Raw genomic sequence first — 21,011 nt, 5'->3', positions numbered from 1 at the left:
CCTACCACGTGAACCTTGGGAACATAGCATTATTGTATAGTTCTGCAGTCTTACCATAACACTTCCTCATAATTATGGTTCTTTGTCCTTAGCTTGGCCTTGAATTTTGTCCTATTGAAGCTTATTGAATTTTGTTTACCGATAGTTAAGTGGTTCAGTTCAGAAAGACAGTGCTACCATTCTGCTTCCCTCTGATAGCACTTCTTCGTGACAGCCATCATATTCCAGTGTTAATGTATTGCTACAGCTTGACATTCAAGATGAAGAGATAACAATTTGAGGTCAAGTTAGATGGAAAACAGTATAGTACAATTTTCTAGTGTTACTCTGTTGTTAAAACTCATCACTGAAATGGAGGAAGTAGTTAAGGTAAAACGAGTATAATTATGAAGTGTTTGGTACTTGTGTGAGGAACGACAGTAATATAAACAAATATAATTATATATTTTTAAATGTATGACCTTGGACATAGACATGATAAGCCGGTCCCTAAGGGCCATCAGCCCTCATACGTGCTATTTACTTCGCATGACACCTCGAGGACGCGAATACCCACCGTACATACTGAAAACATGCCAGAGTTGTCTCATCCAGGACTGGCGTTGTGGTATTATCGGCGGTGTTTTTATGACATGCCAGTGGGTCTTATGGAAGATCAGTCAAGTCGGCTATAACGAAATTCAAACCATCAAACCATTCCCTGCCTCAGCCTGAGATCGACCTTGTGACCATTCCAACAACAGAATGCCGTGATATATTTTTCAGCTCATTCCAACTACATGCACACTTTCATCAGACTTAGGAAAGCCTTCTTGTGCTTAATGGATTAACACAGACTGTATCCAACTTCTCCAGCTACAAAGGCATCTCCCAAGCTGAATAAACACATTTGGAAATGGTTATTGTTATGGTTCCAAGCTCATCTGAATCTGAACAATGGACTGCAGGCTGAAGTTGCCTTTCTGCACTCCACCATCCTGCTATCGGGGGAGAGGGAGGGAGCTGAGGAACGTTCGTGTAACCGGGCAGTGAAGCTGTCCAGTCTTACTGGTAGCACCACGGGAAGGCGTTCCCATCCATCGCCCTCTACAAGCTACAAGAATGAAATGAGAAGTACTCATTTGAGTTAAGAAATTAAAGAAAATTCATAAATACGGCGTGTGGCCTTAGCATCCCTGGAAGAATGGCTTTGTATGGATATGCACTGTTCTGCAAGTGGATCTGAAGACTACGTAATACCTCTTCCTTGGTGATATATTCTGAACTTCACACATCAGTATCCGCATGTATGTTATTGATGCAGACTACCGGATGTCGACATTAACATTATGCAAATAATGTAAGAGAGGATGTTAAGGTGTTCTGTGCAAAATAAATCGTTAAAAAAGGCGTGCTGCGAAGCATCATGTGCCTCTCTGAATACGTGGTTTATTTGAAGAGACTTTATACATATGTAAATGACCTTCGCGTCCCTATAAGAAAGGCTTTGTATGGCTTAATGACAGTGCATGACTTCATCATTATTCCTGGGTTTATTCATAAAGATTCCTAAGCATAAGTTTGTTAATCAGAATGAGCGTTCATTGTTTCCTCTTCGCTACATCCTTTTAACATTAAGCTGGCTCACATTCTGGTCACTTTCCAACTTGTTTCACGTAGCTCGGTGGTAAGAAAGGAGGACAATGCAGCCTGACAATTTCTACAGCACTTCTGCGTGACTAACATCATATTCTGTTGTTGATTTATTGTTATGACTTAGCAATCAGTTTTGGATAAATGGCAATTTTAGGAAAGGTTAGTGTGAAAAGAGTATGACTCATGTGTTCTAACCTAACATAGATCCCAAGCACCTCTCAGCACAGTTGAAGGCAGAATGTACTGTAGTCAGCTTGGAGAGTTGATATGACCAGTAACCAAGGAGACTCATTCCTACCTTATAATCAAGATCCATCGAATTTTATGTAACCAAGACTTTGTGCTCGAGTTGTTGGAGTGGGCCAGTTCCGTCATATGAAAACAACCCTAGTATAATATAGATACCAACTGGAAAATGAGGCTTCAGAGCACCTTTTCCTTACCGACTTATCCTACCCATGCCACCTTAGCATCCTCTAGTATGCTAGTGATGCAGTATTGTAACGGAATAAATACCGAACTAGACAATGCTAAGGGGTAATATGGAAAACAAATCGCCTAGGGAGAGATGCTGCCAAGCCTCCTGTGTCACCTGGAATTCCAAATGCTTCTCAGTGAAACAAGAGAGAGAGGCAGAGAGGGAGAGAGAGAGAGAGAGTGTGTGTGTGTGTGTGTGTGTGTGTGTGTGTGTGTGTGTGTGTGTGTGTGCGGCTGTCTGTCTATGTCTGTGTTTGTGTATGTTTGTGTGTGTGTGTGCGGCTGTTTGTCTATGTCTGTGTTTATGTGTATGTTTGTGTGTGTGTTTCAGCGTGTCCGTGTGTGTTTCCATGATTGTGTGTGCGTGTTTAAGTTTGTGTGAGTGGAATTATGTTAGTGTGCGTCTATGAGTGTGTGTGTGTGTGTGTGTGTGTGTGTGTGTGTGTGTGTGTGTGTGTGTGTGTGTGTGTGTGCATTGGTATGCGTATTTATATGTGTGAATATGTGTGTGTGTGTGAATGTGTGAATGTGTGTGTGTGTGTGTGTGTGTGTGTGTGTGTGTGTGTGTGTGTGTGTGTGTGTGTGTGTGTAGGAGGGTTTCAAAGGAGTGTTGGGAATTCCAGGTAACTAAAGGTAAACAAGACAACAGGCGTACCATACCGTCCTTTTGTTCCTCTCTCTCTCTCTCTCTCTCTCTCTCTCTCTCTCTCTCTCTCTCTCTCTCTCTCTCTCTCTCTCTCTCTCTCTCAGCAATAGTAATGCTTTGACTACATTCTCTCTCTCTCTCTCTCTCTCTCTCTCTCTCTCTCTCTCTCTCTCTCTCTCTCTCTTTCAACAATAGTAATGCCTTGACTACATTAGTAATGCCTTGACTACATTAGTAATGCCTTGACTACATTATCTCTCTCTCTCTCTCTCTCTGTATATATATATATATATATATATATATATATATATATATATATATATATATATATATATATGTATATATATATATATATATATATATATATATATATATATATATATATATATATATATATATATATATATATATATATATATATAAAACCCATTGGCTCCCAGAATTCCCTTGAGAGGGATTTTACTGGAAGGGTGTTAGGCGTACCGCCCTCCGCCTGTCGGCTCATAGTCGCGAAGCTCATAGGTCCCTCCCCTGGGGTTCCCTTCCTTATCGAAGTTTGAAAATGCCCAGTTCCGTCCTATATTGAGGACACTGGGCGCCAATGGGATATACATATATATATATATATATATATATATATATATATATATATATATATATATATATATATATATACCTAGAGAGAGAGAGAGAGAGTGTTTGTGTTTGTACTTCTATATGAATGTATTCACGTCCGCATATTTACCATAACACATCTACGCCACAGGACACCACACCACCCCATCACACACACCATATCACGCCAAACACCATCACACTATACCAAATTACACCACCACACTTCCAAATCACACCACCACACTATACCTAATCACACCACCACACTATACCAAATCACACCACCACACTATATCTAATCACACCACCACACTATACCAAATCACACCACCACACTTCATCTAATCACACCACCACACTATATCTAATCACACCACCATACTATACCAAATCACACCACCACACTTCATCTAATCACACCACCACACTATATCTAATCACACCACCACACTTCATCTAATCACACCACCACACTACACCAAATCACACCACCACACTTCATCTAATCACACCACCACACTATACCAAATCACACCACCACAATTCATCTAATCACACCACCATACTATACCTAATCACGCCACCACACTATACCTAATCACACCACAACATTCTCCCACAACATTACTCCACGGTACACCACAGCACAACATACCCTAACACCACACCATAATGTCACATCGCAGCACACCACACCGCAGAGCACTACACTACAGCACGCCACATTACAACACACCACATCACGCGTCACTGCACCACACGTCACCAGCATACAATACACCACACCTCTCTACCACAGCATACCACTTCCTCAGTGTCCTTCATCATTGTCATAAGAATCCCAGCCCCTCCCCTCCTCTTCCTCCTACTCCTCCTCCTCCTCCTCCTCCTCTCTTCTCTTCCTCCTCTTCTTCCTCCATCGTTCCCTTCACTGGAGTGGAAACGAGGAAGGAAGCATTACCTTTGGAGGTGAAGGTAAAACCACACACACACACACACACACACACACACACACACACACACACACACACACACACACACACACACACACACACACACACACACACACACACACACACACACACAGATTCACACACACACACACACACACACACACACACACACACACACACACACACACAGATTCACACACACACACACACACACACACACACACACACACACACACACACACACACACACACACACACACACACAGATTCACACACACACACACACACACACACAGATTCACACACACACACACACACACAGATTCACACACAGATACTCACACATACACACGTACACAGACACGCATGCATACAGATACAAGCACACACACACACACACACACACACACACACACACACACACACACACACACACACACACACACACATCATGAGTTTCCACCCCAGTGAGTCAGAAATCACACACACACACACACACACACACACACACACACACACACACACACACAACATCAGGAAGTAGAGTCGTTCTGGCGGTGGGCACCATTCTCGTTTTATGGTAGCTGATTCCATGCTGTTTTATTGATCTTTGTTTTGCCGTCATTATCTCCTGCCTTTACCAAGGCTTAGCGATAATGTTTCTGCCAGCCTCTGTGTGTGTGTGTGTGTGTGTGTGTGTGTGTGTGTGTGTGTGTGTGTGTGTGTGTGTGTGTGTGTGTGTGCGCGTGTGTGTGTGTGTGTGTGTGTGTGTGTGTGTGCGTGTGTGTGTGTGTGTGTGTGTGTGTGTGTGTGTGTGTGTGTGTGTGTGTGTGTGTGTGTGTGTGTGTGTGTGTGTGTGTGTGTGTGTGTGTGTGTGTGTGTGTGTGTGTTCCCATTATATCTCATGAACGGCTTAGCTATCACCATGAAACCTTCAGGGTATCAAGATATGGCCAAAATCTTGGACAAGTTCAAAAATGGGCAGTCGGGGTCAAGGTCAAGGTCATCAAAACGGCTACCAAAGGTCAAAAGTTTTTATCGTTCGCCTTTAGCGCTATTATATCTCATGAACGGCTTGAGCTATGAACATGAAACCTTCAGGGTAACAAGATATGGCCAGTATTTTCCGGCCCCCTCCCCCCAGGGGGTGAGGCCGCTATCCGTGGGGGGGCGGCGGCTCATTGTCCCTCCCCCCCGGGGGGGAAGCCGCGCCTGTAACTTGGCCAGCAGCATATTCTAGTGGGTGATTAGCATTCGGCTCCCGAATGCTTTTCTTTCATTTTTATCTGAATCTGTTCTGTTTATACTCTAACCTGGCCCGAATTTTCGTCCTCTTGCAGCTTATTTCATCGTAGCTCAGGGCCAGAAAGAATATACTACGGCTGTACATCCTTTCCACAACAATCCCTCGTGACTAGCATCGTATGCTAAGTTAAATTCAGGTTGTAATTCAGCATTCAAGGTTGAGATGGCAGTATTTAGGCCAAGATAGAGTAAAAAGAGTGTAAGTGGAAACTACCATCTTTTCCTCTTGATACCTGAACTGTAATAGTAAGTTAACCTGTGAATGGGGTGCTGGCCACCAAGTAGCTCTATGGAAAGGATGTAGAACCTTAGTATTGTTTCATTGGTCGAAAAATTTCTGCCAAGTTAGTGATTGATCTATCGGTGGATAAAATGAGGCGATTTATGTGGATGGTTATGTCTCAGAGGTGACGTCAGGATTCCAAGGGTTTGAATGGTGAGTGAGTATGTGGCCTATTTTTATCTGTCATTCTGGAGGATAGTTCTCTATCTGTTAGACTCGACCTCAACCTCCTTCCCCCCGGTGAGTGGGAAGAAGAGGCAGGATGATGATGATGATGATGATAGTGACGATGATGACGATGTAGTACAGTGGTGGAGGCATCAACCCTTTCGTTTCTATGACATAGTCCAGATTATTTTATATTCAACATAAAACGTTTACCTCGAGAGCATTATCTAATCGTTCCAGTTTGAACTCGTTCGTCCATTGATCCATTCTCTCTCTCTCTCTCTCTCTCTCTCTCTCTCTCTCTCTCTCTCTCTCTCTCTCAAGTGAAGGGGGGTGATGCAGCCTTCATTAACCCTGCCTGGTGCTGTCTCTGTATATCTGTCCATTGTCTATTTTCTGATCCCTTTTTACCCAATGATGAGCGTAGGGGGCGGCGGCTAGGATCCTGATGTACAAGGCGAGACAGATCGGTCATTAACCCCATACTGGCATGATGTGGACAACAAGCCTCATTTCCTGTGGAAGCACCAAAGCAAGAAAGAAAGTACGCCTTAAGGCACCACTCCGTTACCAAGGCCGTGTCATTAATGTCTTAATTAACTCCTTCGTTACTAGTTCTAAATAAATCTTAATTAACCACATCGGTATAGGGCTGTGCCATTAGTAAGCCTTAATGACCCCATTCGTTACTAGGAGCTGTACTAAGGATTAATTAACCACCGTTACCAGGGCTGTGTCATAATAAGCCATAATTATCCCCGTCTTTACTTGGAGCTCTATACAAATCTTAATTATCCACTTACGTTACCAGGACTTTACTCTCATTAGTTTCCTAATTAACCCCCTCATTACTAGGAGCACTAAATAAATCTTAATTAACCCCCTCATTACTAGGAGCCCTAAATAAATCTTAATTAACCCCTTCGTTACTAGGAGCACTAAATAAATCTTAATTAAAAACTTCGTTACTAGGAGCACTAAATAAATCTTAATTAACCTCTTCGTTACTTGGGATTTTCTTTGATTAATAAGCTTTAATTTATCCCTTCGTTTCCAGCCTTAGAAAATCTTAACATTTTCGTTAATAATCTTAATAAGCCTTAATTAGTCCCTCCGTTGCTAATCTTAAAACATCTTAATTAACATCGTTACTAACCTTAAGCCTAAATTTACTAACCTTATTTAGCCCCCTTGGTTATTACAAAATAGTGTACTGTAGGTCTTTGGTCTGAGGGGTATAACTAGTGATATTATCTGACAACCACCAGGCAACCAGCGTGAAGCGTTACTATGCTGAAAGACACACACACACACACACACACACACACACACACACACACACACACACACACACAAGGTGGAGGGAATCCCAAGGAACAGGCGTGCCTCTCTCTCTCTCTCTCTCTCTCTCTCTCTCTCTCTCTCATATACAGATCTATATTTGTATCTGTCAGCCTATCTATCTATACCCATTGATGTATGTACAGTATGTATGTATACTTATCTGTCAGTTTTGCTATAACGACGACACATTAACTTACAGTATTCCAGCAGCCACCAATCATTTGTATGCAGCTAAGGAAAGGCTGATGATAATGACAGGATGAGAGAGGTCAGTGTTACCTACGTCTATCACCTTCCAGTTCGTCAATTCTACCCGAGTATATTAAAACCTTCAAGGGAGAGAGGGAATGAAAGGAGGCATGACACCCTTTCCACTGTGATGGTGGAACTGACCACTGACGAGTTGTGGGCTACAGGAAGTTGAAGATAAAGACATGAATATTTTTCCTATATTGGCACAAATCGCGTTTAAGAGAAGTATCGTGTGAAAATATATTTCACATAATATCATGTACTTGTTGAATAAAGTTATACTTCGATTCAGTCCTATATAGGGAAAATGATCAGCAATTTCTCAAACACTAAAAAGGAGGACGGTCCTCGATATTGTACTTTCCTTATTTACGGTTAAATCGAAGCGTAACATTGTTCAGCAAGTACTTGCTGTAATGTCAGAAGTTATAATTATTCACACGATATTTATTTGTTTTAAAACGCCATTTGTGAAAATGCGGCGGAAATTATCAATCCTAACATTTTGAATTTCCTTGTAGCCCAAAATTAGCAGGTGGCCAATGCAGGTGACGGAATTACTATAGTCTGTTTTCACCTACTGGAACTGGTCCACTGCCACAGCTTAAATACGAAACAATAATTGTATGAATATCAGTGAGCCTTAGTTATGGAGTGGAAATGAGTCTCCTTGGTTACTAGTCAGGTAGAACTTCCAGTCTGACTATATTTACCGGATCATCAACTGAGTAGAAAGTGGTTAGTGATCTTTCTCAGGATAGTAGTAGTGGTAGTTGTGACTCCAGGTTCACCGTAAATGTGAACTCAGTGGACTGCAGGCTTAAGCTGTCCTCCTGCAGCCTACAATTCTCCTTTTGCTGGATAGGGAGGGAGTCGAAGGACGTTTTATACGTATAATCGGGCAGCTCCACGGCCCAGTTATATCAGAGCCACCACTGGAAGGCGTCCCTCCCCAGCACCTCTTTCAGGGTAGATCATCGTACTGGAGATGAACACCTTCATGTGGTGGCACTGATATAACCAGGTGGATGCACTGCCTGGTTATTCACATGTCCCTCAACACCCTCCCTATCCCCTGAAATATGGATGGTGGGCCGCAGGAAATGGGTACTTCAGCCTGTAGCCCGCTGGATCGAAGTTCAGATAAAGTTGGGGCAACAAAAACTACAACAACAACAAAGCAATAACAACAACACCCCATCACCACTACCACCACTAATAACAACAGCAACAAGTGTAACAACAGGCCTAAGGCAACGAAAATGGCGTGGATGTAACAAAAACAAAGCAGCGTGAGAGTCATTGCAGTGAAGGACACACAGACCAGGGAGGGAATCCCAAGGAACGGGCGTGATCAGTTATCCCCCTCCCTTTGTGTGCGTGTGTGTGTGTGTGTGTGTGTGTGTGTGTGTGTGTGTGTGTGTGTGTGTGTGTGTGTCCTCAACCCTTCTCCAAGGTTTGGTCCAAATCATGTCAACACTGTTTTAGTTATTTTGTCCACACACAAATAAGAGGGTCGAATCTGGACCTTGCTCTGTGATCTTGGCCTTTCACTGTTAATATCAAATCCCTTCATTTTTACTTTACCTAAAACTAGAGCTTCTTAGCCTTTTGTAACTGTGACTCACATTCTGGGTATGCAGCAACCTGTGTCCCCATAATTTCTGACATATTATTTCTTAGGTTATATCCAGGTAAATGCATATCAAGTGGTAATAAGTTACCGATAATATGACGATTACCATACCGTAAGCTAACAGGAAAATACGACTGCCCTAACACTATGAAAAAGTAACCTAAGACGCAATAATAGCATACTAATTTCGTGGTTATGCATTACTTAACCTAAATGCACACATTTAGACAAAACTATAATTGTACATCCATCATCCACCACACCTCTTTTCCCTCCCTTGGATAGTGTGAGGTAGAGTCTAGGGAGTCAGAAGAAAAATGTACTACATGCAGAAAGTAACCACGGGCCATGCTCATTCATTCACTGTTGAAGCCCTTAGAATTCTTGCTTATATTTATAATGTCCGTTATTTGGTGGAGAAAATACTGAAATTATTAAGTTTCATTCATTTTTTTTTCTTTCTTTTTCGATTTGTTTCTTTAATATTTCCTTTTTTCTTGTCTTTTTTTTTTTTTCTCAAACACTTACCGGATTGGATTCCATTTCTTCATTTCTTTACCAGTTCACTTCAAGCGTGATACATTTGTTCCTTTGGCAAATACCCTCAGACACCTTCCTCATTTTTATATCTAAAACTGCCAAAGTGTTTTATGGGATCGAAGGCCAAATCATCTAAGCTCAAATATTTCATAAAATGTGTGAAATGCTGCAGCAAGAATCCGTAAAAATTTACCAGCTTGTGCGAGACGATCTTCGAGTGGTAGATATTGTTTGTGGTGACCATTATTTATTGCCTTGAGAATGATGACTTTTTTGAGGTTGTACGCACACACACACACACACACACACACACACACACACACACACACACACACACACACACACACACACACACACACACACACACACACACACACACACACACACACACGCATGCATGCACGCACGCACTCACGCACCCACACACACACGCGCACACACACACACACACACACACACACACACACACACACACACACACACACACACACACACACACACGCACACTCATGCACGCACGCACACGCATGCACGCACGCACACACACACACACACACACACACACACACACACACACACACACACACACACACAAAGAAAGAAAAGAGGTTTTCTGTGGATGGGATACAGACGACATAAAAGCAAGAGAGCATATAACAGCTACAAACGGGTAAGAAATTATTATACAAGGTTAAGGAGAGAAGCTCCAATGCAGTTTGAGGAAGACATTATAAATAAAAACACTGATCAGCCGAAGTTGTTTTACAGTTATATACGAAGCAAAACAAAAGCCAAAGGTAAAATACAATCATGGATTAGGAGAAAATTTATATCACCGAAGAAGATATTTGTGAAGTAATAAACAAAAATTTCCAGTCAGTTTTTACTACAGAAAGTAGATTTGCGAGAGATGAAAACGAACAAGCATGCTCACACATATTAACCAATAAACGTATAACAAAACAAGAGGTCCAGGAAGAGATGAGGGAATTAGAAAGGGGAGAAGCCAATGGCCCTGACGAGATTTCGTATTGGGTATTACAAGAATGTGCAAAAGAGCTAAGTAGTCCATTACATTTGATATTCAAAGAATCCCTAAGACAAAGTAATCTGCCTGATATTTGTACGAAAGCAAACATTGTGCTCCTTTTCAGGAAAGGAAATAGACAAAATCCACTTAACTAGAAATAAGGATGTAAGTTAAGAGCGCTAGTATTTGTCAGCGACTTCGTCATCTCCCTGGAGACTTTTCCCTCCTTCTCTCTGTATACAGATGACAGGTGTGCTGCACCCCCTTCACTTTGCTCTCTCATGAAGATGTGAATACACCAAAGCTCTCGGAATATTTACCTCAGCAAAGGAGGTTATGATTTGCCGGAGTTTGTTTGTTTGTTTTTCTGTTTGTGTTTGTTTGTCTGTCTGTTAGCAACTTTACTGAAAAACTTATGAACGGATTTTAATTAAATTTTGTGGAAGGGTGGGCCATGTGCCAAGGAAATGATTAAATTTGGGGGCGGATCCTGTTCCAGATGGGAAGTATCCTGCACAGTATCTCCAAAAGTTATCGGTGAATTTCAGTGAAATTTTGTGAAGAGGTGGGCCATGGACCGAGAAAGAATTGATTAAATTTGGGGGTCGGATCCTGTTCCGGATCCCATATCCATGGATCCTGATCCAGATCCTTTTTAATGTCATTGGCACTGGCGGGGGTATGCGCTCTCTGAGTACTTTCCGTGTTTCTTTTTCCTTGTGGATATCAGCATATCTATGAATCACGTATTTATTATGTGATTTCATTGCATATCTATCTATAGCTTTATCTATCTATATTATAGATAGATACAGTAGCTAGATAGACAGACATATAGATATACCTAGACTGCTTCCCAAAGAAAAGGAGGTAGCCGAGGCAGGACGACACATTCATCCACACACACACACACACACACACACACACACACACACACACACACACACACACACACACACATTTATTCGTATCTTAGCCCTAAGGGGAGAAGGGACATTCCCTCCGCACGAGGGTCAACTGCGCATTGCAATCAGCGACATTCTTAGCAGGGCCCGACAGCAGAGCTGGTTTACCCCTGCCACATCATAATGGACCCATCCCCTTACCCGCACCTGACCTGATTAGTTGATCAGACCTAATGCGGGAGAATATCTCCTCGGGGCCGCATCACCCTTTATTCATTCATAATTTCTCTTCAGTCATTCCCGTCACGCACGTGGTATCTGTACTATGCAGGGTTTGGTCAGCTACAGGCTTTGATGCGAGTGTGTATCGTGTGTGTATGGCTATGGTCTTTCATGTCTCACAGATCCCAAACATTTGTACTGAGCCGAGTGTACTCACACCTAATACAGACAGTTGTATGTAGTTTGGAGGAAGAATGGGACTTACAGTACATGTATCAGTGTGATGAGAAGGGGTAGACTGAGATGGTTTGGGCATGTGGAGAGGATGGCGGATGGCAACTGGGTGCGGAAAGTGAGAGGTGTGGGCGTTGAGGATGGAGCTCCCAGAGGCAGACCGAAAAGTCATGGGAGGAGTTCATTCAGTGCCACCTCAAGGGTAAGAGACTGCATAGGGAGACTGCTAGAGATCAAGTAGGATGGACAGCAAAGCATGCAAGCATGTTGGAGCCTTTATAATGAACTGAAAGTAAAGTTCACGTGACCTCTGTCCTTTGCAGGGTGTAATCAACCACGATGCGTGAGACCAGTTTGTGGTGTGTGTGGATGGCGGCGGTGGTTCTTTTGGGTTCCACGACCGCACAGGTGAACTTCCCCAGCGCCTCATCCGCAGCGACTGCCTCCTCATCCTCATCGGCATCCGCATCTGGATCCGCATCAGCATCTGCCACGAGTACTGCTGAGACCAGGCAAGGAGGAGGGTCCACCATCTTCTTCCCCAGGGAAGTTGAGAAGGAAGTGGTAAGATGATCAGCCGTGGTCTCTCTCTCTCTCTCTCTCTCTTCTCAAGTGGTGGTGTACTAAGGGCGGTATTCAAGGTTGGATAGGATGCTTCGTAGCGTATTTTTTTTTTTGCTATTTATTTTACACATTAAACCTTTCTATTCGCCTTTTATTTTATATCAGCTTAAAATCGAGAGTTTGCATCAGCACCATACATGATTATACTAAGGTGAAATGAGCAGAATAAATCGCTATGGGACACGTGTTACCAAATCTGCAAAGCCACTTTCATCCCAGTGCTGTATTTATCGTGCGTTTCACACGTAAAGCCGTGGCCAAAATTAATGTTAATGTACAGTCTCGTGCCAGCATCATGCCCCGCGCTCCATATCTCACTCCTTCCGAGACGACAGAAGTCCTTAGTCTCGTGGGGTAAGGAGGCTTCCTAGCACCTCTTCCTTAACGATTTATTATCCAAATTACCCAGTCATATCCTCTGTTTTGTTTCTTATATCTTTTTAATATCGATATAGATGGTATGGACAGCACACAAGACTACTGTAATGGAAGAGAATCAGAAATAAATCGGTAAGGAAGTGGCGTTAATAAGCTTCCTGACTAAGCCAGAATTCCACCCAGAGAGTATTCCTCCTTCCCTCTCTCTTGTTGTGTTTCATATTGCCAGTACACGATAAATGGTTCATATATCACCTTCCACTGTCACACCCGATAGAGAAGTGTCTATAAAATTCTGCACATCGTCTGTCCGTAGCATGTTGTCTTCTATACTCTTTCCACTTTATCTTGGCATAAAATTGTCATAATGTTGAATGCCGCGTTGTAACAAAAGATTAACAGTAAAGGTATCAGTCATGAAGAAGTGCTGTCCAGGGTTGTAGAGCCTTAGTATTGTCTTATTCTGTCACCGAGCTACAGCAAGAGATTAACGCGAGAATATGGTGCTATTTATACGGAGTCGTAGTATTTTGTTTCTGCCACAGTGTTATAACAAGAGCTCAACACAGTATGGTGCTAGTCACAAAGAGGTGCAATGGAAAGGATATAGAGCCATACGACTATTTCTGTCAGGGAGGTTCACGCATTGTCACAAAAAGAAAGAAATTGGCCCAAGTATATCTGATTACGAACTTTATACTCTTATTTGTTCATTTATTTATTCATTTATTTTGACGATATTGTTCATTTTAGGGGAGATTTTTCCTAATTCGAGTGTTGGATTAGCCGCCGTATTTTAGGTGGCATTGGAGGTTTATCAGCAGTTTCTTTTTAGATATTTAAGGATGTTATATCTTAATGGCTTCTGACATGCTACTTATACATTTCTTTTATCGACATAATTTCCATCATACACGAGAATTTCCAGGCTCTTATAGGCAAAAATAAATAGCTTGGGAGGAAGTGTTTCGAAGGTCGTGAAGCGAAAAACACCACGCAACAGTTCATAACCACTTTCAGTACAAGATCTCTCTCCTAGGTCGAGTTAAATCGTATGGTTTGCAGCTGAAATATAATATGGATGACATAATCGGCTTGAAGGAATTAAGATGAATGAATGATGTCATCTTTATTTTTAGTTTTTTCAATTATCAATGGGAGAATCCAGCAGCTTGGAAAAGGGAGCGATGCGTGATTAGCCTAGTAGTAAAATATGTACGTTTGGTTTTCTGCTGACTTATTAACACTTATTACCACATCCCCTTTTTCATTTAAATAATTCTATGATAACTTGTGTGAGATATTTATTTCATCATGTAGGTAAATAAGATTTTTACTTATTTTTTCAATCTGTCCTATGATGTTTCCATGGCAGCTTCTCTATGCTGCCTGGTAGTCCTCACATTTTCCTTCCAGTTTCGGCTGCACGGTGTGGTGGGCAGGGGCGGGGGAGCCTTCTTGTTTTCCTTTCTATATCTTCTCATAGAATAAGATACCGTAGCCGTAGTCGTCTTTGTAACAAACAGCCCCTAAAGAACCATTAGGTCTGTTGCTGTGTGCCATCCTTTGTACTCAGTATTCTAAGCAATCACTAGTCTGACAGAAATATGGGGGCCGTTCGTCCTCCGTTAAATCCTTGCTTGTTACTATGTTACTGTATTTTGATGTCCACCACAGATACCCTGCACAACATACCAAGGCCTGCCCGGTGCCTGCCGTCTTCTTGTGCAGTGCGCCACCTTCTATGCCGAGATTGCTGAGCTTTCCCGTTCCCCCTGTACCATCAGCGCCGATCAGCAGGGCGTGTGCTGCCCACCAACCAAACGACCCACTGCAGGTGAGAGTTTGGGTACTAACACTCCCTGGCTCCTACGAGTCATTCTTACCTGAATTAAATTACTTAATGTTAGGTGGAATATAATGTTAGAGTTGTCACGAAGCTGAGGAAATTAATGGTGACAGTATCAACTCTCTCAGACTGCTATAACTCATTGTCAGCCAGGCAGTATCGTGTAACATTAGCTGGAACAGCATACTGGATTTGTCTCACTTATGAGAGTTAAGTGAGACGGTATTAACACTCGGGCTTCTACCGTTCACTCACAGCGTTTAGTGTTATCTGGAATAGAGTACCAGAGTTGTGCCGACCATGAAGGGGAGTGACTTAATGGTACTGGTCTTAACACTGAGAGACTCCCTTGACTCAGTTGTATATACAGTTTATTGTAATAGTTTAGCGTTAGGTGGAATATGGTGCTACAGTTGCCTGACCGTGAGGCTGATTGCCGTTGGTGCTACAGTTGCCTGACCGTGAGGCTGATTGCCGTTCTGTGTACCATTTTTGCAGCTTTTCTTATCAAAGAAAATCTGGGTTTGGTTAGGGTTTTTTTGTTAGCTTTAGGTTAGCTTATCAGTTAGGTTACTCTGTTAGGTTAGGCTGGGTAAGGATAGGTTTAGTTAGAGGAAAAATAAGAAAAATGGAAGAATGATCATCCTGGTCAAATCAGACTCAGCGCGTAGTACAAAAGTGGTATAAAGAAGGTAATTAATCTTCATCGTGAGAAAGTTACTGCTACCAAGATTACCACTCTCAGACCCCTACACCGTACTCAGTTTAAATGTGTTAGGTGTTAGGTGGAACAGTGTATTAGAGTTGCTCCTATAATGGGAAAGTTATTAGTGATGATATTAACACTCCGGCTTCTATGACTCACACTTAGCTGAACAGAACCATCTGACTTTAGCTGGAAGAGGATACTGGAACTCATGAGACGGTTAATTCTACCATATTAAAACTCTCAGTCTCTTACGAGTATGTTCGCTCTCAGCTGGAAAAGAATGCAGGAGTTGTCCTGACCATGAGAAGGTAAATGTTCGTTTCGTTTCGATCATTCGTTTCATTTACAAAGGCTCCAACATGCTTGCATGAGTCGGCCTTGGTCACTTAATGGCGGCTCTCCATGCTGCTCGATCTCTGGCAGCCTCCCTAGTCAGTCCCTTATCCCTGAGGTCACACTCTATGACCTCGTCCCAGGTCTTTTTCGATCTGCATTTCGCAACCCAACCCCCAGCGCTCACACTTCTCACTTTTTGCACCCACTGGTCATCCTTCATCATCCCCACATGCCTAAACCATCTCAGTCTGCCTCATCACAACACTAATACATTCCAGCCCCATCCTCCCTCCCAACTCTTTCATCGTAAACCTAGCTCCCCTCCCCCCCGGCCTCTCATTCAAAGACGCACTGCGCATCCACCTAATTATTGTAATTTCTGTACGTATGAGCCTACGAATATCCTCTTCCTTTTCTACCCAAGTCTCACTGCCACACAGCATTGCACATGTCGCACACGAAGCTATCTTAGCACGGAGGGAGAGCCTTTTCAGTGTCAGGAGAGGCAACAGCCCCATGAATTTCTTGCAACCGCTCCTCATTCTAGCCATAGAGGTACCCCCAGCTCCGCCTCCAGCACATAACATGTCTCCCAGATAACTTAATTCTTCCACACATTCAAGAGACTCATTAGCAAGATTACTCCTATCGTACCTGACAGTCTCCACACACTCTCCCTGATAAACAGCACACAAGAAATCAGCATTATCTCGCAGTCTACCTCTAGTACCACTGCATCTCTTATGCACGCACTTATCACAAACACTGCATAAAATGGAATTATTTCCCAAGCCCTTGTGGCAAACCGCACACGGCCACTCTCCTTCTTCTCTGTCAGTACCGCCACCAAAGCTAGATACCATCACCTGTGTTTCAACTGCATTTACCCTCATCCACCTTCCTTTCATTCTCTGCAATCAAGACCAAATTATCGGCATACAACAACTCCGACGGAGTCTACCTCTGAAGTCATGTGACAGGGCTTCAAGCACCATGATAAACAATGAGGGGCTCAAGACTGACCCCTGATGCCCACAAGCATTAAAGGAAAACTCATCACTCAAGTCTCCACTCACTCTCACTTGGGTGAGAGCACCCACATACATACCCTAGCCATAACCATTCTAATTACCCACTCCTCAATCCCAAGCTTTCTCAGTGCCCACTTCACCACCGCCCGAGGGTCTCTGTCAAAGGCCTTCTCCAAATGAAGAAAAAAAAAGTACAGTTCCCTTTTCTTTCTTACATATATTTCATGAAGCTGTCGGACAATGAGTAAGGCATCAGTGGTCCCTCTGCTTGGCATAAATCCAAACCGCATCTCATCAATATTCATTCCTTCACTAATCATTCCCTCTAGAACTCTCTCCATTACCATCATTATCTGGTTCTAATGATTTATGACTCCATAATATCCTCTTTCCAGGACATTACCATCCATTTCTATTCATTTACAGTCTCTCTTCATCCAATCACCTGAGATAACACACTCACATATAACTGTATTTTTCATATTAGTGGCTGACCCCACTCCTATTTCCCATGAGGCCTTCAGCATTTCGGTAGACAACCCAGACACACTTGCTGTCTTCCCCATCTGCATCATGTCTTTGGCACTGCTCACAGTAGAAGCGTCAGTCAAAGGCCAAGGACCAAACACTGGACCCGCTGACTCCAAACCTTCCATGTTCCAGTCAAACACCTTATTCAGCAACCGGTTATGTTACCAATATTAAAACTCCAAGGCCCTTATGATTCACTCTCAGTTGAATGAGATTGTTATTAAATGGGGCAGGCTACCTACAGTTCTCCCTAACATCAGAAAGTTAATAGTGACAGTATTAGCACTCTCAAGCACAAAACACGAATTAACCCCTGATTCTTCATCGCTGACTATAAAAAGTTAACAGTACCGGTTTCAACACTCTCAAGGTCCTAAAACACACACACACACACACACACACACACACACACACACACACACACACACACACACACACACACACACACACACACACACACACACACACACACACACACACACACACACACACACACACACACACACACACACACACACACACACACACACACACACACACACACTAATAGAGTTAATATTATCAGTCTTAACACTGTGGTTCCTAAGACAGTTTCCCTATCCTTTCAGACGTAGGAGGTCTGATCAGCAAACAGCAAAAGATCAACGTGCCAGTACCAGACCTAAAGATGCCCGAGATCAACCACGCCTGCGAAAAAGGGCTACAGGAGCTCAGCCAGAAGGATGCATTCGAGGCGGAGCTGGTGAGTAATTCAGTTTGTCTGGGTTAGTTTAGGCTGGGCTGGATTGAGTTGAGTTAGGGTAGGTTACATTGATTTAGGATGGATTGGTTTGACTATGTTGGATTGAATTAGGTTGGGTTAGGCTGACTTAGGTTAGGCAAGGTTGGTTGGGGTCGGGTAAGATTTGGTTGAGCAGAAACTGGTTAGATAGAATAAGGTTAGGTTGGATAGAATTTGGTTAGGTTGGGTTGGTTCGGGTAGAAATTGGTTAGACTGAGTTAGGTAGGTTGGATTATGTTTGGTGCAGTTTGGTTTGGCTGTGTTGGAATGGCCTAGCTTAAGAAATAACGACTTCCCTAAAAAGAGAGGTTAGATATAGCCTTCAGTAACACCTTCACCTCCTGGGTATCTTTTTAAATTAATAAAACTGTCTGATAGTAGCATGGATATAATAAAAAGAAATGCTCGTTTTGAGTGTTATTATTTATATAGCAGTGAGAGGTAAAGATTCTCTTCTTCGTTAGTGTTAATTATTCCTTATGACTGAGGCGCTCATGTGTTGCAAATTGTAAGAAGTGCCTTGAGATGGTTTGGCCATCTGAAGAGAATGATAAAGAAGAGACTGCCTTGGAGAGCGTATGAGTGAGGTGGAGGGGGGAGAAGGAGAGACAGAGACCGAGAATTAGATGGAGGGATGTGGTGGAGAGGTATATGGATGAGGGTAGTCACTGGCTTACAACGGAGAGAGTGCACCCTGATAGTGGAGGACAGGGTGATATGGAGGCGATCTGTTTACAGCCATCCTTTCCAATATTAAGGCGTCTGGCGTCAGATAGATAGACAAATATTCTTTCATCACACACAGCTCTCCAACGATATCGAATCAAAACATAATCACCAGTTGTCTTTCATGCACAGATAGAGCATCTTAACCTGCTACACCAGCAGGCATCCATTTCCTCATCAATAATACTTTCATCCCTCCTCCCACGCAGCTCGCCAACAACATCGTAGCTGAGAAGGGCTCACCAGTCGCTCTACACGCCCAGCTCTTCCAGACTACCAACGAAATCATTCAAAAGGCTAAGGAAGCATCGAAGAATGTGGCTGCTTCTGTGAATCTCGTTAAGGAGTGAGTGCTATGTCCTTTGGGGCTAGAATGTAGATAGAATAGGAGGCTTCATTGCACAGATTCCTTTGTGATTTATTGTACCTTCTACATTTTATCATTCCCCTGTGTGTTATTTGTGTGTGTTTTTTTATTACCAACAATAACTGTACAAATAAGATACAGGAATATTGGGTGGTCCATATATAAAACTCTTCTCTTCCACTCCCAGGGTGATTTCTCAGGTGTAGCGGGGACGATTTAGTCAGCGTTCTCAGTGGCTATCCTACATATTAATCATATCCTGCTTTCAGTCACCCAAACTCCCACACCAGCAGACTGAGCCAACCTCATATCGCATAAGTTACAGCCAGTTGAGTCTAGCAGTGAGGTATTTACAGGCCACGCTGTGTGTTAGGTATCATGTGAAGCAATAAACTAACAATGGGTAAAAACACATTGTCTGGGTAATGACCCTCCTCTAATTGATAACTAGTTGTTACAAATCACCACCGTCATTTTCCTCCTCATCATTCTCATCCTCATCATTTTTCTTGTTGTTGGTATTCTCCTCCTCCTCCTCCTCCTCCTCCTTACCTTCCCAGAACTACGTACAATCGCTACCAGATCCTTGCCGAAGCGGTTGATGAGCCAGAAGAAACAAGGCTTATTGGGGACTCTATTGTACACAGTCAGCTGGAGGAATTTTGTGGACGCGCCCCCAGCAGCAGAAAGAGGTACTGTCTTCCAGGAGGTGGACTATGTGATATCACAGAAGCCTGCGATGAGGTCACAAAAGACGCAAATGAAAAAAACTCTATATGTCATCCATGTTGGTACAAATGATCTGAAGTGCAATAGATTGGAGGAATTGCTAGCAAAGTATCATGAAATGATTAAATGATTCAAAACTAAGTCCACTAATGTGATAATATCTGGTATACTCCCAAGGATCAAGGCAGAGAATAGTTTTTATGACAAGGCCTTCAGCACAAATAACCGACTCAAACCTCTCTGCACGCAAGAGGGAGTCGACTTTGTCAATCTGTGGGACCAGTTTTATGAGCAACATACTCTGTTCTAGAAAGACGGTCTTCATTTAAACTCGGTAGGTGCGGCACGGCCAGGTAGACTTTTACACGATAAAGTCACCCTCTTCAAATAAAAAAACACAGAACGTCCAGGAGCAGTAACCTCAACGTAAATACATGCAGAGTCAGAACACCAACTGTTTGGGACGGAATTAGAGTCTTCTGTGTTAACGCACGTAGTCTACGTAACAAGTTTGAGGATTTAGAATCTCTTATTTACTTAGAAAATTATGACATTGTTGGCAACACAGAGTCCTGGATTAACACATCTGACCGTGACTTTCTACCGGAATACTTATTAACAGGGTACAATATTTTCAGTTGCGAGCGACCACATCAAGCTGGTGGCGGTGTTTTACTATATGTGAAAACTAGTCTCCACCCC

At 42.8% G+C, this 21,011-nt stretch overlaps 1 protein-coding gene across 1 annotated transcript in view; it reads left to right on the top strand.

Annotated features, from left to right (window-relative positions):
* The window catches only part of LOC145409481 (salivary peroxidase/catechol oxidase-like), a 95,655-nt gene that overhangs the window by 14,341 nt on the left and 60,303 nt on the right, over positions 1-21,011 (top strand). Inside the window, exons 2-5 of the mRNA XM_080279873.1 lie at positions 12,572-12,812; positions 14,928-15,087; positions 18,315-18,448; positions 19,423-19,559. Coding sequence (XP_080135999.1) covers positions 12,588-12,812; positions 14,928-15,087; positions 18,315-18,448; positions 19,423-19,559 — 656 coding nt within the window. The 5' untranslated portion in view covers positions 12,572-12,587. The remainder of the gene's footprint in view (positions 1-12,571; positions 12,813-14,927; positions 15,088-18,314; positions 18,449-19,422; positions 19,560-21,011) is intronic.

This window comes from Coenobita brevimanus, chromosome 81 (genome assembly GCF_032717465.1).
Source record: "Coenobita brevimanus isolate Jiangsu-jjx chromosome 81, ASM3271746v2, whole genome shotgun sequence".
NCBI lineage: Eukaryota > Metazoa > Arthropoda > Malacostraca > Decapoda > Coenobitidae > Coenobita > Coenobita brevimanus.
This window is presented reverse-complemented; position numbering and strand designations above follow the sequence as displayed.